At 43.7% G+C, this 26,660-nt stretch overlaps 1 protein-coding gene across 2 annotated transcripts in view; it reads right to left on the bottom strand.

Annotated features, from left to right (window-relative positions):
* GSK3B (glycogen synthase kinase 3 beta) overlaps positions 1–26,660 on the bottom strand; it is a 253,978-nt gene that overhangs the window by 170,412 nt on the left and 56,906 nt on the right. For both annotated transcript variants that reach the window (XM_024202437.2, XM_024202439.2), the window contains exon 2: positions 6,762–6,955. In XM_024202437.2, coding sequence (XP_024058205.1) covers positions 6,762–6,955 — 194 coding nt within the window. The remainder of the gene's footprint in view (positions 1–6,761; positions 6,956–26,660) is intronic.

Here is a 26,660-nt window from a genome sequence, read left to right as displayed (position 1 = left end):
TTATGAAGCGTACAGCACATGGTTATAAGCATAGGAATATTGTCATCGGCCAGGTCCAGCTTCCCAAAGAGGCAGCGCCAGCGGGCTTTTAAACGGCCAAATGCACACTCAGCAGTCATTCTGCACTTGCTCAGCCTGTTGTTGAACCGCTCCTTGCTGCTGTCAAGTTGCCCTGTGTATGGCTTCATAAGCCACGGCATTAAGGGGTAGGCAGGGTCTCTCAGGATCACAATGGGCATTTCTACTTCCCCTACGGTGATCTTCTGGTCCAGGAAGGAAGTCCCTGCTTGCAACTTCCTGAACAGGCCAGTGTTCCGAAAGATGCGTGTGTCATGCACTTTTCCGGACCAGCCTGCGTTAATGTTCATGAAACGCCCATGGTGATCCATAAGCGCCTGGAGAACCATTGAGAAATACCTCTTCCGATTAATGTACTTGGTGGCTAGGTGGTCTGGTGCCAGAATTGGAATGTGCATGCCATTTATCGCCCTTCCACAGTTAGGGACGCCCATTTGTGCAAAGCCAGCCACAATGTCATGCAGGTTGCCAAAAGTCACAGTCTTTTGGAGCAGGATGCGAAAAATGGCCCTGCATACTTTCATCAACACAAGTCCAGTGGTCAACTTTCCCACTCCGAACTGGTTAGCAACCAATCGATAGCAGTCTGAAGTAGCCAGCTTTCACAGTGCAATCGCCACGTGCTTCTCCAATGACAGGGCAGCTCTCATTCTCGTGTTCTTTTTGCTGCAGGACTGGGGAGAGCTCATCACACAGTCCTCTGAATGTGGCTTTCCTCATCTGAAAGTTCTGCAGCCACTGCTCGTCATCCCTGACATGCATGACTATGTGATCCCACCAGTCAGTGCTTGTTTCCCGAGCCCAAAAGCGGCGTTCCAATGTGGTCAGCACCTCCGTGAATGCCACAAACAATCTCATGTCGTAGCTACTACACATGGAGAGATCAATGTCGCACTCCTCTTGCCTTTGTAGTTTAAGGAATAACTCCACTGCCACTCGTGATGTGTTGGTCAGAGCGAGCAGCATACTGGTCAACAGTTCGGGATCCATTCCTGTAGCCCGAAGAGGCAGGGCTCACAGTACACAAACCGTTGAAAGATGGCGCCAAATGTGAAGGGAAGCACAGGGATTTCTGGGATGTGAAGCAATGCATCACGGGTCATTGGGACAGGACCCAGGATGCCCCGCAACCCCCTCTGCCTTCCCACAAGTCGTAGCGGCAGAAGACAAAGACGTACTCTGTAGGATACCTGCCCAGAGTGCACCGTTCCAAATACCGCTGCAAGTTCCGCAAGTGTGAACACACTATTGCGCAGGCAGCTGACAGTGTGAACACACAACAGCGGTTTCCCTTCAGCGCTCTGAGCGGCACTAACTTTGCCAGTGTAGATGTGCCCTAAGAACACAGGTATTTAAGCACAACAGAGTTCCAAGCTAACTGTTGTTGAGAAGCAAAACCTCAACAAACTACCATCATGGATTGATGTTTTAAGACACACAAATTGGAATAAGAGACTCCTGAGGGTTACATCTAGCTCTTTCTCTGTCAAGCCAGTAGAAAGAATGTTCTATTTTGTACATTTACTAGTCCACTGTCCAGTTTAAAACCTGCCATGTCAAGCTTCTGATCTGAGCACAGGCCATCATATCAAACTAATTTTTAGAGGCAGTGATGGAGTTTGGAAACTGTTTACTGCTCTTTGGCAATAAAAGGAATGCACCCTTTTGAAAAGTTGTTCCAGCCACCATGGTCTTTCCTCCAAACAGGCAACATCTGCTACCAATATGCAAACTTTTGAGGGTTCATATATGTATATGTTCTGCAACTTTTTGTTCCACTGCAGCCTCCAACTCAGCCAGGAGTGGCTAAAGCAATTGTCCAAGGCAAGACTGTCTAATCTGCCCTTCAGAAGAGTATTCTTTTTCCAAGAAAGCGTTGAGGAATGTCCAACAATCAGCCCTCAAAGATTCCACAGATCCCATCTCTCTCTCTCTCACATACACACAAATATATCAAATACAGCAGTTCTCAGTTCAGTAGGCACAGATTTGGAGACTAGCACATATTATCCAGAAAAAAGATGATAGGTTCAATTTATTAGGAGTGCCCTCGGTATTACACTTGTTAAACTATGCCGGGGTGGCCAAACCGTGGCTCGAGAGCCACATGCAGCTCTTTTACAGTTTAAGTGCAGCCCACAGATTCCTCTCCCCCTGTCCCCATTCTCCACCTATCAGACTGTGTGTGGCGGGGGGGGGCGGGGGCGCGCGCGCTCAGGACTTCTGCCCTGTAGTGGGATGGTGGGGCTAGAGTAGGATGACCAGATGTCCCAATAAAATCGGGATTGTCCCGATATTTAACCCTTTGTCCCGCGTCCTGATCAATGTATGATCGGGACGCCATTTGTCCCGATATTCAGGTAAGGAGGCAAGCGGGAGGGAGGCGCTGACCCTGTGGGTGCTCCGGAGCACCCACGGGGAAAAATTGCACCCAAACTCCCCCCATCTCGCCTCCTTTCCCCCCCCTTCCCCCAGCGCGCAACGTCCCTGCTCCTCCCCCACTCCAGCACTTCCCACCACCAAACCGTGCTTTCCAGGAGGGAAGGGGGAGGAGTGGGTACACGGCGCGCTCACGGGAGGAGGCGGAGAAGAGGCAGGGCAGGGGCAGAGACTTGGAGGAAGGGGGTGGAATGGGGGCAGGGCAAGGGCGGAAAGAGGCGGGGGGTGGGCAAGCACTCACCCGGGAAAGGGGAAGTCAGCACTGTAGGGGTGAGTGGCGGGTGGGGAGGCAAGCGGTGGGTGGGGGACTGAGAAGGGACGCAGCAAGCCAGCGGATGAGGAAGGGCGCGGTCGGAGGGCCGAGTGGGGAGGGAGCGGGACCGGGGGCACAGTGGGGGAGGAGCCCGGGAGGAGCAGGGGTGGACTGTGGGCGGGGCCAATGTGTCCCAATATTTTAGTGTGGTGATCTGGTCACCCTAGGCTAGAGGCTTCTGCCAAAAAGACTATTGGTGCTTGCTGGGAGTGGAGCGATACAATGTAAAGGTTCCCCCCACCCCAGCAGCTTAATCATGCCCCTCCCCCCCCTTTACTCTCAGCAGCCCTTCCTTGCCACTCCCAGGTGTTAGCTCCCAGCGGAGCTAAAGCAGCGGCCCCTCCCTGCAGTTCCCAGCTGTTTGCTGCTGCCTTGCCTGGCTGGCGTGCCCCACAGGGCTGAAGCCCCAAAACCCCACTCCATGCAGGGCTGAAGCCCCAAGCCCCGGCAGGTGCCTCCCATGGGGCTGAAGTCCCAAACTCCAGCAGGCACGCCCCAGATCTCGGACTTCTGAAGATTGTCGTATGAGAAAGACAAAAAGACAGAAGCAATAAAGGATTTATCAAATTACAGGTATCTACCAAGATATTTTTGAAGGTTGAACCTGACAGGCTAGGCGTGCTACGCACAGAAGGCAAACAGCTGAAGACTGTGTCTACGACAGACATTTTAGAAAAATCTTCCACATATTGCATTATCACCGGTGCACCTCCACCACTGGGAGCCCCAATAGAGGCACAGCACTTACTTTTAATCATTGTCTTCTCCAGTTCTGCTCAGAGCAAATCTATATCATACTGTGATAACTCCCATAGCCACCTGAGTCCTGTCTACACTAGTACTTCCTGAGTTACCACCACCAGCAGAGCCATACCAGTAATAGTGAAATGGTGGCAGATTTCCAAGGAAATCTAGCATACACAAGGCTAAGGACTTGAGCTTGAGCCCTTCTTCCTAAGTCAGCAATGCTGGGGATGCAACAGCTCAATTAGCAGAGGGAAGGAGAGCCCTCAATGCTCCTTTTATGCCTTCCAGCTGACTCAGAAGCAAGGCTGACAGGTTTTAAAGGACACTGAACCTAACCATAGCCCTTAGCCACATTCTTTGGTCAGAAGGATGATCAGTTCAATTCTGGAATCAGATATGGAACTTACAGACACTGATATATATGTGCATGTGTACACACACTTTCCCCAAAATAAAAGCCATGGCACCTCAAGAGCAGCAGTGGTGCTTGATGCCCTAGCTTCTTGGGTGGCCAGTGTGATTTAGCCTTCAGCTTTATATATTGAACTGGTGTGTATATCCAATAGGTCTAGCAAAATTGCACACCTTGTTCAGCTGACAGTGTGCTTGGTGCTGTACAACATAAAGGAAAGACTTGGGTCCCATCCTAGGGAACCTACAATCTAAATGATTGTTGCTTATTCTTAAAATCTCTTTGTATAAACCTACCATTACTTCTACCTAGCCAGGAAATATTAGGCCTTTGCAAACTGGACATATATACTGCTGCTACACATCTTGCCTAACCAATTAGCTAGGAGCCAATAAAGAGGAGGATGATAATACTGTGCTCACTTCAAGTGAGCAATCCTGCTGAAATCAGGAGCCTTTCCTGAATGAATAGGGAAAAACACATGTAATACAGATGTTAATTTCAGAGCTGCAATTTATTTTCTCTTAATTGCTTAAAGGAAGTTGAAAGTTAGAAGCTATAACTTAGGAACATTACTGCACTGTATCACTGTTATTGAAGAAGTAACAACTGTCCATATTTAAGTGCATCACACAACCACCCATGCTGATTTATAAAGAAAAGATGAGATCACTTAACTGTTACAACTGCTAATGTCTTAAGAGTTTGACCCACAGAAACTAGCACTCTGGCCCAAATTCTGACTTTTAAGCCCAGTGAAACTCCAGTAAAGTGCACAAGCTGTAACGCAGCAAAGAATTTGGTCCGATGTACTACCTTGCATTTTACAATTATAACGTTAGCAGTGGTAATAGTTAACTGGCCTCCCTTGAAAACGCACAAAAAGAGGATTGTAATACCTCTCTCTCTCAAAACATACTAGCTCTACCATTTACCTAATCCCTATCCATAGAATTCTCTCTTCATTCCCTCACAATACGCTGCATGCCTTCCCAAGCCAGACATTACCAGATGTGTAAAAGGCTCAGGAATGGCACTCTGGTAGACAGAAGAACAATGCAAGAAGTTACATTTCTGGTTTCTCACTCAGAAGAGTTAAAACAAAATGCTTTAAATGAGTGCAAGATTCCTTATATAGATATATCCTTCTGTCCCCCTTTTTTGTGTGCTTGCCTGTCTCTGCCTACTCAGTGCCATTCAGGTTTGCGGATGCCGTTACTGGTAACAACCGCGTTGCAAGGCCTGAGAAAGAGCATGTACGTGAGCTCTGGCAAAGCAGTCCATGAGAGTGATGTCATCATGCTATGACAGGAAACCAGAAGTACAACCACCAACAATGAAAATGACTATACACAAAGTGCTGCCAAATGCACAAACTAAGCAAACTGGAAAAAAAACAAGAAAGAAAGACTGGGTTGGGGGAAATAAATCTGAGGTGTTACTATTTGTTACAAATAGGTGTCCAACTTTAAGATGAAAATTTGATTTTCAAATTGACCATTTCTCTTTAACTTGCACCTTTTGCTTATTTGGTCTTGGAAGTCTTTGTATCTGGACCATGCCAACAATATTCACAGTTATCCTGTCCCTATATACCATCTCTAGATGCTCCTAATGTCCAGCAACACTGGCCTCACGATGCTGTACCTGGGCTCTGAGGGCCATGAGCCGCTTGCATTAGGTGCAGACATACACCACTTGACCACAAAGCAAGTACTCTGTGCAATATAAGACCACCTGAAAAGAGCTCTGTAGCTTGAAAGCTTGTCTCTTTCACCCACAGAAGTTGGTTAAATAAAAGATATTACCTCACCCACTTTATCCCTCTGATATCGTGGGACCAACACAGCTGCAATACTTGGAATAATACACTGAGTGGCACCTATCCTGATTAATCCACTGCTTGCCTTCTCCCTCCATAGTTAGGGTGCATTTAAACTGAGTAGAGATGGATTAACTGTGTGTGTTTTCTTCTTATTAATACTGAGGTTTAGATAGACTAAATAATTAAATTTAGATGTCTAACTTCCCTTAACGCCTAACACTCACTGAGTCCCAACTCCCCTGTGCTCATTCTGTCTACTGCCTTCTCACTTGGTGCGGGGCCTCTCTCACTGCTTCAGAAGGGCCCTCCACACAGCCTAGCTTTGTAAATATAGCTATCTAGAACAAAGCTCAATGGCCTTTGCCATCCCCATCCTCTCCCACTTGCTTATTTACTAATGATCAGAACAGTTTCCTCATGTCAAAAAATACTTTTAATGAAGAACTTTTCCCTATTTCCCCTGGTTAATTGTTTGCTACTGGAACCCAACCTGGGACCACAAATACTTTGATACAAGAAATGTCACTAACACCTTCAAATTAGGACTTCAAACTTCTTCCTATGCACAAAGCAAAATAAATTATAATGATAGCAATTTAAGTTACAATATTATGTCTATGTATACCAATGAAAAGCAAAAAGCAACAGAGAGTCCTGTGGCACCTTTAAGACTAACAGATGTATTGGAGCATAAGCTTTCGAGGGTGAATGCCCACTTCGTCGGATGCACGTCCGACGAAGTGGGCATTCACCCACGAAAGCTTATGCTCCAATACATCTGTTAGTCTTAAAAGGTGCCAAAGGACTCTGTTGCTTTTTACAGATCCAGACTAACACGGCTACCCCTCTGATAAATGAAAAGCAAGTCACCAAAGAACCTGCAATCAGAAAGAGCAGAAATACAGGAATATTTTTAAAGAACAATCTAGGTTTCATATAAATCTCACCTTAAATCTTTTGTCCTGAAGAACTTTCTTAATGGCCACAAGCTCGCCTGAATCGCAGAGTTTGGCTTGATACACAACACCAAAAGATCCGTTTCCAATCACTTTGGTGTCTGTATAGCTAACTTCTTGTGGTCGATCCGGACCCTGTCCAGGAGTTGCCACCACCGTAGTCACTTTGCTGCCATCTTTATCTCCTGGAAAAGCAGAGAACATTGAGTTAAGAAACGTGCGTGAGTGAGAGTATCAGACAGACTATCACTGAAGATAGAGTAACTTTACTCAGTTTTGAACTATCTTAACATGACAGGGAAGGGAAAGGAAACCATGCAAAGAAAAATGTAATATACTGTTTGGCACATATTTAGTGAGATAGAAATTGGTACACTGGTACATCTAACTTCTTCCATGCAGTACAGTTTGTTATTTATATTGCTAAAACAAACATCAATCCACTTCCCAATATTTTACTGTAACTATCGCAATCAAATTGCCAATTTAACCAGTAGAGCAAGAACTCTTTCCTTCAAACATATATATCTAGCTACAAACAACAACAACTTTGGAAGTGCTTGTCACAACTCCTCAGTTAAGGCTGCAATCAGCAATCCATTAAGAGCCTAAAACCTTGTCTATACTGGGGAGTTCAGCCCTCAGCACCCAGACACCAGTTTAGCTGCACCAGTGTAACCCCACTACCATAGACAGACTGCACCATTGCTGCTTAACTCCATTTGAAACCAGATTAAGCAGCATCTGTACAAACTGAAGTTTATAACAACTTGACCTACCTACATTAGGCATTTGCACTGCTTCACTTACACTGGTGGCTAGCTACTAATGAGCATAACCGAGATAAATTCCCAATGCAAACAAAGCCTTATTTGACAAAATGCTCCCTCTCACCCCCACACTTTTAATAGGAACAAGCTAGCCCTATACATTTTGTAGTCATTTTAGCTTAAAAAAAAAATTTTATGGAGTTTCAAAAGTTTAGGATAAATGTTTAAAGCGATTCATTTTTCAAATCCGCAAGATGTGTTATGATTCTTTGATTCCCTTCCCTCAGAAACTGCACCGTTTCTAAAATCTACAAATTTACATACTCATGCATAACATATGTATTAGAAAAATGTTTTTTAAATAGTAAAGTTACTCAGTGTTCATAGTTATTGGATTACTGTCAGCAAAACTGTGTGTAAAAGTTTACACATTGTTTTACACTCTTCAAACGTTCAGCTCTAAAATCAAATGCATAAACATGTAACTGTCTCAGTTATGAGTCAGTTTCTTTAAAGTCCCAGAAGACATTGAAGTGGTGAATAAGCCTCTATCCCTACCCTTAGCTCCCTGTGTTCTGGAAAGCTGCTAATTCTCCAGGGTCCCTGAGCTACCTGGTTATCCCCTTCAGTTCTTGCTACCTTACAAAAGCTCCTAACTCTGCAGGATACCTAACTCCCCTTCTTTATAAGGTAGTGAGAGCTAAGAGGGAGGGACAATCTAGTAGCTCAAGGACCCAAGGAGTAAGCATGACCTTTTTAAAATGTGAGTTTGAAAAGTCCATTCACCTGTGGAAGTAACAATCTCTTCCAGGCAAGTACCACCAATTTCTGCAGAATCTAGCTTTCCTTTTTCACTGCTACTACTGAGAATCCGGTGACCAGCAGCAGTCAAACATACAGAATCAGGTCAATGTCACTGTCTTGAGAATGAATGTTATTTCTCCCTTTCAGCAGTCAAAAGGGGCAGGAACACACATGAGGTTTCAAAATGATTAGCTCACCTACTAGCCAAAGGCTAGAAGAGATGGAACCACTAAGCAGTCTTCAGACAGCACCTGTGTTCCCTCTAAGCTGCACGGTCGCACAGCTGCCCAGCAGTTAATCAAGTGGCACGCACTTCATTAGCAGAGCCGCGCACATCCAGCAGTGTGCGTTCAGGTGCCCCTCCCACCGCTGCTTTGCAGCCATGTTGCTCCTGCCCTCTGCCTTGGAGCCCTGGCAAACGGTTTCCAGACACTCCTGCTTGCTGTGCAGTGTTTGGGGGGTGGGGGAGGGAGGATGACTGATGTCAGGGTGTCCCACTCCCCGCCCACGTTCCCCATCTCCGCAGAGCCAGGAAAGGGGGACAGGGCTCAGGAGCAGGAGATCAGATGCAGTCTGAACAAGCCTTCCAGCGGTGAGTGAGTGCCTTAACGAGACAGCGCACGGTCTCAGACTTCCCCAGCAGCCAGCACGCACACGCGCACACACACCCCCTCTAAACACACACGCACACTTACTTGTGTTGTTGCTGTTGTTACTTCTTGGTACTTCCTGCAATGCACATATATTCTCTGTAATTTTATTGTTTCAAAGTGTGTTATTTTAGTTTTTTGACTGGTCTATGCATTTCATAATTTTTATTTCTCTCTTATGCTTAAATTTAATTCTTTGAGTAATGATTACTAAAATGCCTAACCTGTCCTGGCTGGAATAATTATCCCCATGGTAACTTTTTAAAAATATATATTATAACCAGGTTTTTGGTTTCTACTGGTGACACACATCCGCACATTACCTCGATATTGGTGCACATAACAAAATTCGTTTTGTAGATGGATGGAAAAAATTAGAGGGAACATTGGACAGCACCCTGGTATGAATTCCAGTTTTCTCCTTTTCCCAACAGCTGAAGGGGAGTTGGGGACCACCCTGATTTCTCACTTGGGCATCACTCCCGGAAAGTGGAACCACTGATTTAGTTTAACCTTGCAACTATTAGATGTATGGTACATTTTTCAAATTCATGAAGGATGGGTGGATGAGTTAAAAAAAGTTTATTTTTAAAAAAAGAACCCACTAACACAAATGTGGTAGGTACTTCACTAGAGATACTTGGAAGACAGGCCCCTACCCTAAGAAGCTTACAAGAAGTAGGGGAGGAACTAGAAGTTAGAATACATTTGGAAAAAGAAAACAGATAAAAGGGTGCAGGGAGTGAGAAAAGAGGAAGCAGATGATGGAGAATAAGGACTTGTCTACATGGGGGTATCAATCAGATTGCTTTGATGTGCCTTATTTAACGTGCAATACACAACCTGCACTAATAGTGTGCACCTGGGATGGCTGTGCTCTTTCAATTCGCATCCGAATTGCACAGCGGTGGCTTGAGACATACTAAATGCATGGCATTCTCTGGGGATATCCTATGGTCCTTTGCTTCACTGCTCAGCAGTTTGCATTTGGAGATTTTTTTTCACTGGGTATTGTGGGATGCGTAGCAGACACCAGGTGGGTTCAGATTTTTTTTAAAAATCCCATGTTTCCACCATCTCCAACCCATACTTCCTTTCTAGTTGCGCTAGTGCCATTTTTGAATTGCTATAAGCAGTATGGACCAACAATGCTCCAATGGTCCAACAATGGACCACTATGCTGGCAACTGCAACCTTCTGAGAGATATGTGCTGAACTAACCCTGGACTTGCAGTGGCAGCATACCAATGTGTGGTGCCACATGCTCGTCAAGAAGGGGGTTGCCAGTGCCAGCTAGAAGCTGGCCACCCCTGAATTTTAGTAGTCTGCAATAAGCCAAGTCATTTGAGGCCATCACAACTATACATACAAAATGATGGGGTCTAAATTAGCTGTGACCACTCAAGAAAGAGATATTGGAGTCATTGTGGATAGTTTTCTGAAAACATCTGCTCAATGTGCAGCGGCAGTCAAAAAAAAGCCAACAAAATGTTGGGAATCATTAAGAAAGGGATAGATAATAAGACTGAAAATATCATATTGCTTCTATATAAATCCATGGTACGCCCACATCTTGAATACTGCGTGCGGATGTGGTCGCCCAATCTCAAAAAAGATATTGGAATTGGAAAAGGTTCAGAAAAGGGCAACAAAAATGATTGGGAGTATGGAACGACTACCATATGAGGATAGATTAATAAAACTGGGACTTTTCAGCTTGGAAAAAAGATGACTAAGGGGGGATATTATAGAGGTCTATAAAATCATGGCTGGTGTGGAGAAAGTAAACAAGGAAGTGTTATTTACTCCTCATAACACAAGAGCTAGTGGCCACCAAATGAAATTAATAGGTGGCAGGTTTAAAAACAAAAAGGAAGTATTTTTTCACACAATGCAGTCAACTTGTGGAACTCCTTGCCAGAGGATGCTATGAAGGCCAAGACTATAACAGGGTTCAAAAAAGAACTAGATAAATTCATGGAGGACAGGTCCACCAATGGCTATTAATCAGGATGGGCAGGGATGGTGTCCCTAGCCTCTGTTTCCAAGAAGCTAGGAATGGGCAACAGGGGATGGATCACTTGATGATTACCTGTTCCGTTCATTCCCTCTGGGGCATCTGGCATTGGCCACTGTCGGAAGACAGGATACTGAGCTAGATGGACCTTTGGTCTAACCCAGCATGGCAGTTCTTCTGTCATATAGGTGTGTGATGCTACTATGGTTCTGGTACTGTTGCACTGGGATATAAAGCTTGGTAATGCTCAAAATATTGACGGCTTTGCACACATGGGATTCCCAAATTGTACTGTGGCAACTAATGGGATATGTGTGTCTATTTCCCTCTCCTCTCACATGTTCTGGATATTAAAAAGTCTATTTGCTTAGCTGGAGTTCAATTTTATCATTGAGGGAGTTGTGCAGTCTCGTATAGTTACAATAAAGATGGGCCATACTGCCACCAGCACTTCAGTGTACTAGAAACCAGTCTCTTTCACATTATTGTGGACTCTTTGCCTGGGTGTGAGAGATGCTTTGAAGTTTGCTTGGTATCTGGAGTTTTGGTCCTTTCTTTAGATTTTCAGAAGAAATAATTTAAGTATTTTAGTTCTCTTATAGACAGGGCTCAGAATTTATAAACAGAAGGGGGTATTTCTCCACAGTGCTCAAAGAGCTGGTTGATTGCTGCAGCAGGTTTCTAAACCTAAATCAGGATCCCCTAGAAGGGTCCATGATGCTAGGATCTTTCAGAAAATTCAGCTCCCCTTGGAAGCCTGGTTCAGAGCTTAACTACCCTTACAGCTGCAAAGTTTTCCTTAATGTTACTAAATCTCCCTTGCTGCATATTAAGCCCCTCATTTCTTGTCCTATCTTCAGTGCACCTGGAGAACAACTGATCAGCGTCCTCTTTATAAGAAGTCCTTCATATATTTGAATGCTGTTAATCAGGTCCCTCCTCAGTCATCTTTTCTCAAGACTAAACATACCCTGTTTTTTTAACCTTTCCTCATAGGTCAGGTTTTCTAAACCATTTATCACTTTTGTTGCTTTTCTCTGGCCTCTCTCCAGTTAGTTCCCATCTTAAGTGTGGCACCCAGAGTTGGACACAGTACTCCACCGGAGGCCTCTCCAGTGCCAAGTGGAGCTGGACAGTTACTACCCAGGTCCTACATAAGACACTCCTGTTAGTACACCCCAGAACGATATTGGCATTTTTCGCTTATGGGTAGAGGAAGTAGAACACTGTGGCAAGCCTTAATTTATCTTGTGTCTGTGCATAGGTTTTTGTAAATCCTTATGAATTATTTAAAATTTATGGATTTTCTGTATAAACTGCACTGACTCCTCTTTATGAAGATTTAAACATAAAAACTGTTAAAAATTCAATTACAAGGCAACCAGAAATAAACCTTTAATTACAACAATCATGAAACAGAAATTCAAATTGATACAGTGCAGGGTAGAACATAACAAGGGAACGAGGAATTCAAGTCACAGACAAGTACACCTCTACCCCGATATAATGCGACCCGATATAACACGAATTCAGATATAACGCGGTAAAGCAGTGCTCGGAGGGGGGCGGGGGGGAGGGGAAGGGGGCAGGGCTGCGCACTCCAGTGGATCAAAGCAAGTTCGATATAAAGCGGTTTCACCTATAACGCGGTAAGATTTTTTGGCTCCCGAGGATAGCGTTTTATCGGGGTAGAGGTGTATGTGTCTTGCTTCTACTACTACTTGTTCTTTGGCCGTCTGGTGTGAAGGGACTAGACTCAAAGTTATCAGGGGCATTCAATGACTCAAGAGAGCTAGGCTGTTTCACTGGCCTGAGCGTCTGTAAAGGGAATGGCCTCTGAGAGAATGGCTACAGGAAGCAGATGTTCTGTATTGTCCCAAAGCTGCAGAATACAGCTAGGCCCCGGTTTACAGCACTGCATTGCCTGCTGTCCTTAGCCACTATGATGCTGTCTTTGGCCATCCCAACGATCTCTCTGGACAGCTCCATTTCTTTTCCCCTCTCCATTCTCAAGTACAGCCTCGATCTTTCTGCTGTTTTGGGGGACTCTGCAATGAGGTTTGTGAACATTTCATCCCAAGTTCTCCATTCCTTCCCCCTTCAGATTGGTCATCCACTCAGCTGTTGGTAAAGGCCCTGTCTTTGAGGGTTCAGCTGCTGGCGAGGCCGTGGCTGTGAGAGTAAGGAAAAACTCAAGCGGTTATTGTTCATATTCCAGAGGGGCTAGAAGGCATTTTTTATATGCCTTTCTGACTTTTCTTCCCAGTCTTGGGGGAATCTCAAAGTTGGAAAGTGGTGTACACATGAGGATGACTGTATTGGAATTTTTATCTGTGAAGTATATGCTGTTTGGGTTTGCCATTGTGCCTTGGAGGCTGGGAATTACCTTCCTGGTTTGGCTTTGCAGTTTTGCTGTGCCTTGTAAGTGCTTGCATGGTCTCAGAGAGGTAAGTGGGAGGCATTCAGAGGTGAACTAGATAGTAATCCCCTCCTCAATCCCCTTTAGGCTGTCCTGATTCTCAGTGTTACACTGATACAGGTGACTGGAGGCAGAGAATAGCCTTATTCAATAAAGCAAAGGACAGACCAGCGAAATACCCTGAAATGATTCACCAAGCAGGAGTGGAAAGGCATCATGAACTATACCAGGGAAATGATCATAAAGCTATCCCACATAATGTCCAGACCACATTGAACAATTCTTCGTTATCTCCCCTGAAGATATGGTGAAAGTGCAAAGAAAAATAGTGTTCTTCTTCAGACAATCAGCACATTTGCCTTCTCTATGTAAGCTTGCGAAAAAGCCATTAAGACCTTTGTTATCCCTAAGCTAAAGCACTTTTCCTGGAAGAATGCATGTTACCTCAGCCAGGAGCTGTAGTCTCAATACCTTGATGGACATGCAATGTCCATGTCTACCTCATATAAAGTGAGAATACTAACCAAAACTTCTTTTCCTGTAACCACTGGCGCAAACTGTTGCCAATTTTGCACGTTTTCATTATTCGAATCTGCTGTGGGAGGGAGTGCGGGGTACAGACTGCATACTGCCAGCTGCCATTGTGAGCTGGCAAATGGGGTTTGGGGAGGGCATTCATTGGGCAGAACAGATGCAGGAAATGAAAAGGATAATAAGTAGATGGGGACGTGCCTTCTGCGGTGTGAGCCTGAACACAGTTGATAGTTGGGGCTTTAGCACAAGACATAAGCTGACTGCCCAGCTGGAGCAGGTGCCATTTTGAAAACATGTACTGGAGACAAAGTGTGGGCCCAAGGAGGTGGGGACTGGAGACTTGATGGCTTCTAGCACACATCCAACAAAAATATCTGTGGCCATGGGGCACCAGGAACTGAAGCTAGCATGGCAGTATAGCATAATACGTTTTAAACATAGATATTTACATGCTGAGGTTGCATCCTATACTGGCCTAGGTTTCTGGCAGGGAATCAGGCTCACTGCCTATTCGGCCATCAGGGTCCTGAGCCCCAAAGAGATCCTGGCTTTCCAGGGACAGCTCATCACTGTTCATCGTCTGAGGACTCCTGGTGCTCATCCTTGAGGTATCGAGGAGGGCAGCAGAGTGGGCAGCAGGGTCCACAACCTTGTAGGGTTCAGTAGTGGTGTAACTGATCAAAATCCTGTGTAGCTCCTCAAAAACACACAAATCACATTTCCACTGCTGTACCTTTTCCTGGCATCCTTGGTTTTAATGTACAGTACATTCTCCTCAGCTATTTGCTTTATTATCCAGTTGTGAGCCCTCACAGACCTCTACTTAGCAGTGTCCACAAAAAGCTTTATTCCATTAGCTGGCCACAAGAGCTTCCTGCACCGATGCTTCTTCCCCAGTGGTAATGAGATCCAGGATTCCAGCACGGCTCCAAGAGGCTGCTGGAGGCATGTTGTAAGGCTTCTTGAGTACTATTGCAGCAATGCTGATATACTCAAATCCAGGAGCAAATAGGCCAATTTTGGCACCATGCCAGTTTTTAAATGGGGGAGGAGGCATCCAGTCAATGTGACACAGGTAAACAGACATGTCAGAAACGGTTGCCTGCATAGCTGTGTGGGATAGCAAGTGGAGGACTGCTAAAGTAGGGCACAGCAGTACTGTGTGAATACAAACAATACACCAAACTAACTCATTTTTTATCAAATTTAGTTCACTTTGAAAGAGGACTCCAGAATTCATAATAAATGCAGAGTCAGTGAGCTATAATGAATTGTGTCATAGTGCACTTAAATCTGGTTTAAAAACCCCCATGTACCCAAGCCCTAGGAGATACCCCATAATCTATTACATGAAAAGGAAAAAGAAAAAGCAGCGGGTGGGAGGGGGGCACAAGTACTTTTCACCCCTGGCTAGTAGGCTGAAGTCCTCAGGTTATCTGGTAAATTTTTCAAACTTTGCTATTAAAATTTTGGAGTAGAAGGGAACTGTTTTATAGACGAGCCAGTTAAACTCTGAAGCACTTAAATTTTAGAGGCTGAAAGCAAAGTGAGCAGGATTTAAAGAAAGCTGCCAGGAGACCTGTCCAAATGCCTCTTCTCAGAGCTGGAGTTCGCTCTGCCAGCAGAAACTCTCCTGGGGCACTCCTTCACCAGGTACCTGGGCAAACAAGGCTGGATTTAAAGAGTATTACCCACGGGTCCTTGGCTACCTGGCTAACCCCCCACAGACCTGATAGGTACTAGAACCTATTCAGCTCCTTGAAATTCTCCTTGGACTACAAGAAAACTAACTCATAATTGTACCCATTGAGTGCTTAAAAATGTAAGCACTAAAGTAGTTAGCTAGCTCAGCTAAGAGCTATTGTGCCTCTACCAGCTTATATTTTAAGGAGATCCAAGGCAGCCTAGACTCCTTTTTCCTTGTATTTCTTTTTATAAAAACCTAGGAATTTCCTCCACAAAAACTTTGTAAATCCCTAGTTAAAGTAGCTCCACTGGTTAATCTACAAATGCATAGTAAGAACTTTACAGTTACAAGCACTAAGGATTAGTAAGTATGGACATGACCAGTACAAGTAATTATAAACATTCCACTACACTTCCAGTTCATCAGTGTTGCCTACCTTTAAAAATTCACCTTACACATTTCACAACCTTGACTCTGACCATAATACATATTTACAAACTCAATATATACACATTATTTATTTATACTCTGATAGCACCAAGAGTCCACAATGCATTAGCCACTGTATTCATCATATACTTTCCATAGCTAAATACATACATATTTAGTTGAACAGTACATGCAGAACCATACAATAGTTGTATGTGTGTCCTAGTCTTCGTTAGGGCCTAAGCAGCAAGATTTGACTGTTTGCACTTGACAGCTAATCAGCCTTTAAACGGAGTTTACCTAAAATATCTGGCAAATATTGGTTTTAAACCCAGCATAGATGGGAAGCTACTAAGTAGGGAATGGCTTTTAAAAGAACTAATTCTTCTCAGAAGGCTTCACCACTACGTGCGAGTTGTGACTTGTAGTAGTGAAAGCCAAAAGCATTATACCAAACTTGGACTTAATGAGAAATTAAGTACTTTATTCTATACTTCTCTTAGGCACTTATGTCAGCAAAGCTTTTGTCGGTCAGGAGTGTGGAAAAAAACAACAACTCTGACCGACAAATTTTGCCAACATAAGCGCTCGTATGCACAGCGCTATGTTGGCGAGAGAGATTCTCCCACCAACATAATAAAACCAGCTCAAAGAGTGGCAGTAGCTATGTCAGCAGTAGAGCTCTCTCCCGACTGCGTAACATGGCTACATGAGCACTCTTACAGCGGCACAGCTGTGTTGCTGTAAGCTTGTACATGTAGACATGGCCTCAGTGTTCTACTCATTGGTCCCTGAAAAGCATTTGTCCTAGAAGCACACAATACATCTTGAGGCCTTTGAATGCAAAATGCCTATAAGAGAACTAAAATACTTAAATTATTTCTTCTGAAAATCTAAAGAAAGGACCAAACCTCCAAATACCAAGCAATCTTCAAAGCATCTCTCATGCCCAGGGAAAGAGTCCACAACAATGTGAAAGAGGCTGGTTTCTAGTAGACTGAAGTGCTAATGGCAGAATGGCCCATCTTTATTGCAACTATGTGAGACTGCATAACTCCCTCAATCATAAAATCGAACTCCAGCTAAGCAAATAGACTTTTTAATATCCAGAACATGTGCATGGATGGGAAATTGGTACCACACTATGTTTATACTACCTTGCACTTCTTCTGCACTTTTCACCTTAAGCCCTCAAAGGACTTTTCAGTGATGTTGTAAGGTTTAGTATCTGTGAAGAATCACACAAAGTCTACTGATGCAGAGATTATTCCAAAAGTCAAATGCAGAACTGGAAATAGAATCTAGAAGTCCTAACTGCCAACTGCTCTGATCTTTACTCCTTGCTCCCTACATTTCAGTCACTAACATTAATGTACCCTGCTTTCAAGGTTCTGACTGCAGGTATCTTCTTCAGGTATCTCCTCCTGGGAAAAGAGAGCACACTATACTAACAAGCTATAGCTCTATTAAATGCTATTTTAATCCATAAATCCATTTTGCAGTGTGTCCTGATGACAACTTGAGACTTATTTTACCATTTAATCTCTACCAAAGTTCTCCATCAAGACCCTTTCAAGCTGAATATTAACCCAACTTCACACATACATAAAAGCTAATGTATTTGAGTGCCTGCTCTGTTACACTCATGTAAATTGAGCTAGCCAAATATCGACAGTTACTCCCAGTGAAACATTTCTGAGTTTTAGGAACAAAAGACAAGCTTCTAGCAAACTTATTGTGACGGGTTGGATCACAGAAACCCCCTTGGGAACTGCCAACTGATGTGCCAAGACTACTTCTGCCCCTGCTTTCCCTGCCAACGCGGGACCCCAGCACCCTGTCTTGCTGAGCCAGACATGCCCGTCTGCTCCAACACAGACCCAGGGTCTGAATTACTTGCCCCCAAGCTGCAGACTTAACTGAAAGCAGCTTACAGAAGTGTTCTTGTCTTTAACACTCAGATGCCCAACTCCCAATAGGGTCTAAACCCAAATAAATCCGTTTTACCCTTTATAAACTGTGCCCCCCCCCAGGTATTAATACATACTCTGTGTTAATTAATAAGTAAAAAGTGATTTTATTAAATACAGAAAGTAGGATTTAAGTGGTTCCAAGTAGTAACAGACAGAACAAAGTGAATTACCCAGTAGAATAAAATAAAACACGCAAATCTAAACCTAATACGGTAATACAACTGAATACAGGTAAAATCTCACCCTTAGAGATGTTTCAATAAGTTTCTTCCTAGTCTGGGCACAAACCTTTCCCCTGGTACAGCTCTTGTTCCAGCTCAGGTGGTAAGACATAATACATAGGAACGGCCGTACTGGGTCAGACCAAAGGTCCATCTAGCTCAGTGTCCTGTCTACCGACAGTGGCCAATGCCAGGTGCCCCAGAGGGAGTGGACCTAACAGGCAATGATCAAGTGATCTCTCTCCTGCCATCCATCTCCATCCTCTGACAAACAGAGGCTAGGGACACCATTCCTTACCCATCCTGGCTAATAGCCATTAATGGACTTAACCTCCATGAATTTATCCAGCTCTCTTTTAAACGCTGTAATAGTCCTAGCCTTCACAACCTCCTCAGGTAAGCAGTTCCACAAGTTGACTGTGCGCTGCGTGAAGAAGAACTTCTTTGTATTTGTTTTAAATCTGCTGCCTATTAATTTCATTTGGTGACCCCTAGTTCTTGTATTATGGGAATAAGTAAATAATTTTTCCTTATCCACTTTCTCCACATCACTCATGATTTTATATACCTCTATCATATCCCCCCTTAGTCTCCTCTTTTCCAAGCTGAAGAGTCCTAGCCTCTTTAATCTCTCCTCATATGGGACCCGTTCCAAACCCTTAATCATTTTAGTTGCCCTTTTCTCAACCTTTTCTAGTGCCAGTATATCTTTTTTGAGATGAGGAGACCACATCTGTATGCAGTATTCGAGATGTGGGCGTACCATATATAATAGGGCAATAATATATTCTCTGTCTTATTCTCTAGCCCCTTTTTAATGATTCCTAACATCCTGTTTGCTTTTTTGACCGCCTCTGCACACTGCGTGGACATCTTCAGAGAACTATCCACGATGACTCCAAGATCTTTTTCCTGATTTGTTGTAGCTAAATTAGCCCCCATCATACTGTATGTATAGTTGGGGTTATTTTTTCCAATGTGCATTACTTTAAATTTATCCACATTAAATTTCAGTTGCTATTTTGTTGCCCAATCACTTAGTTTTGTGAGATCTTTTTGAACTTCGTCACAGACTGCTTTGGTCTTAACTATCTTGAGCAGTTTAGTATCGTCTGCAAACTTTGCCACCTCACTGTTTACCCCTTTCTCCAGATCATTTATGAATAAGTTGAATAGGATTGGTCCGAGGACTGACCCTTGGGGAACACCACTAGTTATCCTTCTCCATTCTGAGAATTTACCATTAATTCCTACCCTTTCTTCCCTGTCTATTAACCAGTTCTCAATCCATGAAAGGACCTTCCCTTTTATCCCATGACAGCTTAATTTACGTAAGAGACTTTTGGTGAGGGACCTTGTCAAAGGCTTTCTGGAAATCTAAGTACACTATGTCCACTGGATCCCCCTTGTCCACATGGGAGCTAGGGGATTCCTCATGATGGCTCTCCCTTTGTTCTGTTCCACCCATTCATATATCTTTTGCATAAGGCGGGAATCCTTTGTCCCTCTGGATTCCCCCCCCCCCCACCACCACCACCACCTTCTCAATGGAAAAGCACTAGGTTAAAGATGGATTCCAGTTCAGGTGACATGATCACATGTCACTAAGACTTCATTACCCACTTGCCAGCACACACGTCTACAGGAAGACTTACAGGTAAAACAGCCATTCTACAAACAATTGTCCTGGTTAATGGGAGTCATCAAGATTCCAAACCACCATTAATGGCCCACATTTTGCATAATTACAATAGGCCCTCAGAGTTATATTTCATATTTCTAGTTTCAGATACAAGAGTGATACATTTATACAAATAGGATGATCACACTCATATTATAAGCTTTGTAATGATACCTTAACAAGAGACCTTTTGCATGAAGCATATTCCAGTTACATTAGCATATTTTCATAAAATCATACAGAGTGCAACATCACACTTATATTTTTTGCAAATGTTTCTCCAGATGAGAAACTATGAAAGATTTATTTGTTGTTTGTCAGACTGCTCTCCCATAAACTCTACTGAATGACTCTGGAAGAAATCCAGAACTATTTGCCCTATGTTCCTTCAGCTGTTCAGCTCCTGACCAACCAATTTCACTACTCTTCATGTATTCATAGTACAGTGGTTCCCAAACTTGTTCTGCCGCTTGTGCAGGGAAAGCCCCTGGCGGGCCGGGCTGGTTTGTTTACCTGCCATTTCCGCAGGTTCGGCCGATCGCAGCTCCCAGTGGCCGCGGTTCGCTGCTGCAGGCCAATGGGAGCTGCTGGAAGGGGGCAGATAGGGGGCAGGGGCCAGGCAGTTTGGGGAGGCACAGCCTTCCCTACCCAGGTGTAGTGTATTAAATTGCTCCCCGTAGGAATGTGCAACATACAGTGTACTACTTATAGCTGCCTGTCCTGGTGCTCCGTAAGTAGCACATTCCTAGGGGGAGCAATTTAATACACTACACTCGGCGGCTCTCGCAGCCGCGCTGCACAGCAGGAGCTTGCAGCCCCGCCGCCCAGAGCGCTGACAGCACGGCAAGCTGAGGCTGTGGGGGAGGGGCCGGGGACTAGCTTCCCCAGCTTGGAGCTCGAGGGCCAGGCAGGACGAGCCCACCTCTGATCTAAGCCCTCAACATCTCTAGCAACTTGACAACTTCTAAAGAGTAGTGTTATGCATTTTCTACAATACATAACACTACAATACATAAATCTACAATGCATAGAAAACTGAAAACCTGGAGGCTGCCTAAAATAAATTTAATGTAGAAATAAACACCACAATTATATTCTTAAAATCAGCTATAGTATCACACTGTATAAGGGGAAGTGGATCAAGGAGTCAGAAACTCGTTATGACTTTAATAAGAAAGCAGCTCAACTGATTTTTATGGTGTTTGTCTTTTCTCAATCACTACATGCCATAGGAAGTAACAGTAAGTACATGGGTTGCCACATAATAATGAGCAAAACTGCGAGTGAGTAGATACTTGCCTCTTATCTGCCATACTCATTAAGATCAACATGCGGCACTTTTCTTCTGTCCTATAAATTGAGCAGCTGAAAACACCCATCAAAAGACCATCCAGAAGTAGGTCCAGGGATTGTATTATAGTCTCTGTTCTAGTCATTCCATTCAGTGCTGGAATTCAGTTAGCCTCATCAGTCATATAATTTACTCTTTGCAAGTTTAGTACTATATTGTTAGTGCAATATTGTTTGGGAAAGACGGGGATAGGGGGTGGAGTTGTGTGTGTAGGTATAGCAACACTCTCATAATAAATTATTTAAATATCCACTCCCCAGTCACAATAAGGCTTAACCTCAGAATACTGTCTGCCTTTTTACCATACAGATTGCCTCATTTTACACCGTTAAGAAGCAATGATCCAGAGAAAAAAACACAACAGAACACCCACGATACAGTTCAGTCAGTTTTCTCCATCCTTCCCAGCATCAAAAAGTTTACTCTGAACCATCTCTCAGAAAATGAATGCCATAGAATGGAAAGTGTGGGCAGAAGTTTTGCCTAGCTAGTATATCCATCTGTCACTTAGCAGGAAAGACTGACTTCCTCAGCAGGCTGTATTACTGAGCAACAAGCAAATGCCTATCTTTTTCTGAAACTTCTGCTTAGCACTTGCACCAACCTCCTCGCAACCACGAACAGCACATTTTGAGGACTCTCTTGGAGAAGGCATCTCATAACAGAAATTAATGTATATCCTAGATATCTGTAGTATCACAGCAAACATAGACCAGCATAACTAATTCCCAGGCAAAAAGCTTTGCTGACCTGCAGCTAAGATTAAAAAAAAAAACAAAACTATTACTTCAAGAAGTAACCATAAAAAGAGAAAGTATTTTACTGACTAAATAAACATTCACCTGAGAATGTAAAGTTGCAGTTCTACTTCAGAAAATATAGACACATACAATAAACATACAAACACCAGCTCCGTCTATGTAGCACTATCAGCATCCAACACTACATACTTTGTAGAGAATACACACATACAATTTGTGGGGAATATTGAAAATGGAACCCTGATTTATCATTGGACCCTATTTACTCAGTGATTCATTTACCCAGATAACATTATGTTCATGCCACCCAATGGTAACCCTCAATGTATCTCTGTAATGGTGACTTCTAGCAATGCAAATACAGTAAAATCCACTCAGGCTTCCAAGAACTAGCACATTCACTTTAATTAGGATGACTGCCAGACAACAAATTCCATGCAATACATTTAAATGACTAACATACTGCTAAAGAGCACACACCTCTTTGGAATTTCTAAGGCCCCTATCATTGTGCTATCTAAGCACTTGGTGTCATCTGTAAGCTTATTTACTGCCCTAAATGGTTTCTTATAAACTGCTCAATTACATAGCCCTTTGTTCACTTCTGAATGCATCCTGGCTCTATTTGTTTCTTAGCAGTTAAAAATTTATAATGTCATCGTTCTTGAAGTTTGTTAAATGTAAGTGTACTCCTCCTACATACTCCTGTGAGGCCAGAGACCATCACTGCACTAACATATTTTCACCACCTTTCCGTACCAAATAATGGTCTTCTACCATGGAAGACTCGAGATTCTGAAGTAGCAGCAAGTTATGTAGAGTAACTACTGAAACTTGCATATATTAAGATACAATACCATGACCTTAAGACCAATCTCTATTTTACCACTTTGAGAAGATTTTCATCATCATGCTTATTATGGTGGTGTCTAAGGACCAACCACCTAAAGACCAATCATAGGGCTCTACTGTGACAAGCACTATACACCTCTACCCTGATATAACGCTGTCCTTGGAAGCCAAAAAAAAAAAATCTTACTGCGTTATAGGTGAACTTGTATTATATCGAACTTGCTTTGATCCGCCGGAGTGCGCAGCACCGCCCCCCCCCCCCAGAGGACTGCTTTACCGTGTTAGATTCAAATTTGTGTTATATCGGGTCACGTTATATCGGGGTAGAGGTGTACTAACAAAGTAGTAGACAGTCTTATAGACAAGCCTGTTTATTCTGAATCTGCGGAACATACCTCAGAATTAATCTCTTGCTGCAGAATTAACCTCCAGAACCTCATCTTATATGTTAAAGTTAACATTTATAGCTCTCATAGTTGCATTTCGCCATTGATAACCCTAAAAATGTGAACTGAGCACAACACAATGAGATCTCCCCACGCCTGCAAAGTGCCTCAAGCAATAGCTCTGAAGAGGCATGAGCTGCCCCACTTATCTCAGTCAGGACCCATATTCCATTGGCATTTTGGAAAAATGCCACATGATTCTAGATTTTTGCTGTGAAAATCACCATTTTGCTCCAACCAGTGCCTGGCATTTTGTTTTCTGTCTCCTGCTGGGATTGTTGCTCTCCAACTTTCCTGACAAGGGAGCAGTTACAGGATTACAGCACATGCTACTTGTAATGTTCCCAAAGAGCCAAGCAACAGGGGATCAGGGATGCAGAGCTAGGGTCCAGCTTGCAGCAGAAGGGAAAAAAGGAAGGTGACAATTCAGCAAGAAATATAGGCTAATCTGGTTGGGCTGCCCGTAATCCAGCAGAGCAGCCAAAGCCCATGGAAACAATGAGATTTACTAGAGATCTATACTACAAGTACTTCAGCTGTAACTACACCACTGTAGTGTAGATGGAAGGGAGTCTTCCATCGCTGTAGTAAATCACCTCTCCGAGAGGCAGTTGCTAGGTCTACAGAAGAATTCTTCCATTGACCTAGCTTCATCTACATTTGACCTAACTACATCGCACAGAGCATCAAATTTTTCACAGCCCTGAGCGATGTAATTAGGTCAACCTAAGTTTCAGGTGTTGACCAGGTCTTAGCAAAAGGACCTATTCTTTCAGATGAGACAGCATTTTAGAAGCTGGATTCACCAGCCTTTCATTATTGTTACAATTATCATGCCTGGATTCCTTTTTAATAATATTAGTGACACACAATTGTAAAGTCATTGGGCAAAGTTTTCAAAAATATCTAAATTACTTAGGAGCCCATCCCCATTTTCAAAAGTGATTTAGGCACTTAGAAGTCAATGTCATTGAAAGTCATAACACTTGAGCTCCTAAAGTCATTTTTGAAAATGGGACATAAGCCCTAAGGCACTTAGATGTTTTCAAAAATATCTCTCATATAGACCAGTTATACCACTACAGTAAAATTGGTGTAACTACACAGGGATAACATGGGGAGTTGTACTAGTGTAACTGTATTAGTTTAAATTCACACCTTAACTTACACATGTATAATTTTCTTGAGTAGACATGTCCTTAGATGCTTTTGAAAACGTTACTAATCAGCTTGCTCTGATAAGTGCTACAATATCCAATTGAGCAAGATTTCTTCCAATTTATTAGGGCCAATAAATTAACACCGTTCAACTGCAGAAGACATTTCCAAATATTCTAGGCTGGTATGCAATATTTATTAGAATACAAACATAAGCATACACAGCAGAACCATTACCTCCCCACTGAAAAGGGAACACAAATATGGAGCCAACACACATCCTTTTTTCTATGGCATTGCGAAGGAATTCCTGTATGGTTGGCTATGGAGGATCACTTCAGGTTCATGGTTTGTCTACTGTATCAGTGATAAATTCTTCACCAGATCTTGGCATTCTGGGTGGATATGCGCTACTGCCATGGGCAGAAGGCAGCAAGAATCCTTTTTAGGAAAAGAACCTGCTTTACTCTGCCCAGATGACAAACTCTGTCACAGTTTAGCAAGTCTTGAGAAAAGGTTTAGCTCTTCCACCTATCTCTCCCTGGACTCAAAAAACAAACTAAAACCTCCTCATCCTTTGAACCCCTGGCAGAGCAAATGGAACTCAATGGGTGAAAGTTTAGCAGCATGAGTGCTTCCTAACCTAAAAGGAGTCAGCCATGTTGGGGAAGTTTCAAGCTAATAAGTGATCAATATCCCTCTGTAGCGGGGTGGTTACCCGCTCCTGCCCTTCGGGGCTTAAAACAGCCCAGGGGAGGGCTGTGGCTGAGGCAAGAAGCCTGGGCTGATTGGAGTTTGGCCTCAGCTGAGCCTAACCTTCCCTAATCAGGCCCAGCTGGCCCCTATAAGAGGCTGTGAGCCAGAAGCCCAGTCAGTCTCTCTCTGCATTTACAGAGAGAAGGGCCTGGCGGCAGGGAGCTTAACTAAGTACCTAGAGTGGAGCAGGGCTGGGGAAAGGCCAAGGGAGCCGGGGAGCTCCGGCCTAGGAAAGCCCCAGGCTGCAGGCCTGGTAAGGCCTATTAGGTACTGGGTTGCAGGGGGCAGAGGCAGCAGGTCCGAACCCCTTTGCCTGTGATGAGTGGCTGATACTGCAGTCTGCCCCAGTAAATGGGGGCTAGATGGAGACTGGGCAGTAGCCAAGACTGAGGCGAAGTGGGGATAGTGGGTGGGGGTTCCCCTGGGAGGGGGAGACCCAGAACTGTGGGGGTACTGCCAGGGGGCAGCACCCGGAGAAAGGGGCACCGGGGTCCTGAGCAGGACACGGGGCCAGTGGCAAGGCGGATCACCGGCCTGCAGAGGTCGCTCCAAGGCTGGAAGAGCTAATTCCCGAGGACAACCAGCAGGAGGCGCCGCAGGGGTGAGTCCGCACAGCTACACCCTCCCACCCCCAAAACCAAACTTTCCAATGAAGCAAGGAATAAAGAAATAGTGACGTTGCTGTAATGAGGGGATAGGTCTTTCAGTTTAATGATTCCCAATGATTGGCCCCATCTATTTTTAATCTTGTTTCACTTGCTGATACTGGAAAATTATTCCCCTGCCCTTCCCCAAGTAACTCCTGATTTAAAAGATCAACAGGGAGCAGTTGTTCTCACAAACCTCTATCAGTAAACAAAGATGAATCCAATAAATAGTGAGTTTATAGAGGTGTTTTTTTTTTTTAAAATACTTCCAAGCATTTAAGAATGCACCATCATCACTAAAATACCTAGGCACTAAACCATACTTAATAATGGAAACCTAGACCTTTAAATACAGTACTGGAATGGTATCATAATGAAATAATATTCATCATATCAATGCCACTGTGCCTAATGGAATCAGGACAACACATTCTGCTTCTAAAAACTAACTAATAAGGTTGACCACCAGGATTAGTGAAAGACTACCTTGCATGAAACTTTAAAATTTAAGAACAGAAATATTTCTATCCGTTTTTTAAGAGAACTCATTCTCACACCACCCACACAAACATTTCTCTGAAGATCCCAAAGTTGGAGTACTGTACCAGTGCATGAAAAACTGAAAGTGACAACAAAGAAGAAAGTATCAGGGGGTAGCCGTGTTAGTCTGTATCTACAAAAACAACAAGGAGTCTGGTGGCACCTTAAAGACTAACAGATTTATTTGGGCATAA

This window comes from Terrapene carolina, unplaced genomic scaffold (genome assembly GCF_002925995.2).
Source record: "Terrapene carolina triunguis isolate 2854851 unplaced genomic scaffold, T_m_triunguis-2.0 Scaffold242, whole genome shotgun sequence".
NCBI classification, from domain to species: domain Eukaryota; kingdom Metazoa; phylum Chordata; order Testudines; family Emydidae; genus Terrapene; species Terrapene triunguis.
This window is presented reverse-complemented; position numbering and strand designations above follow the sequence as displayed.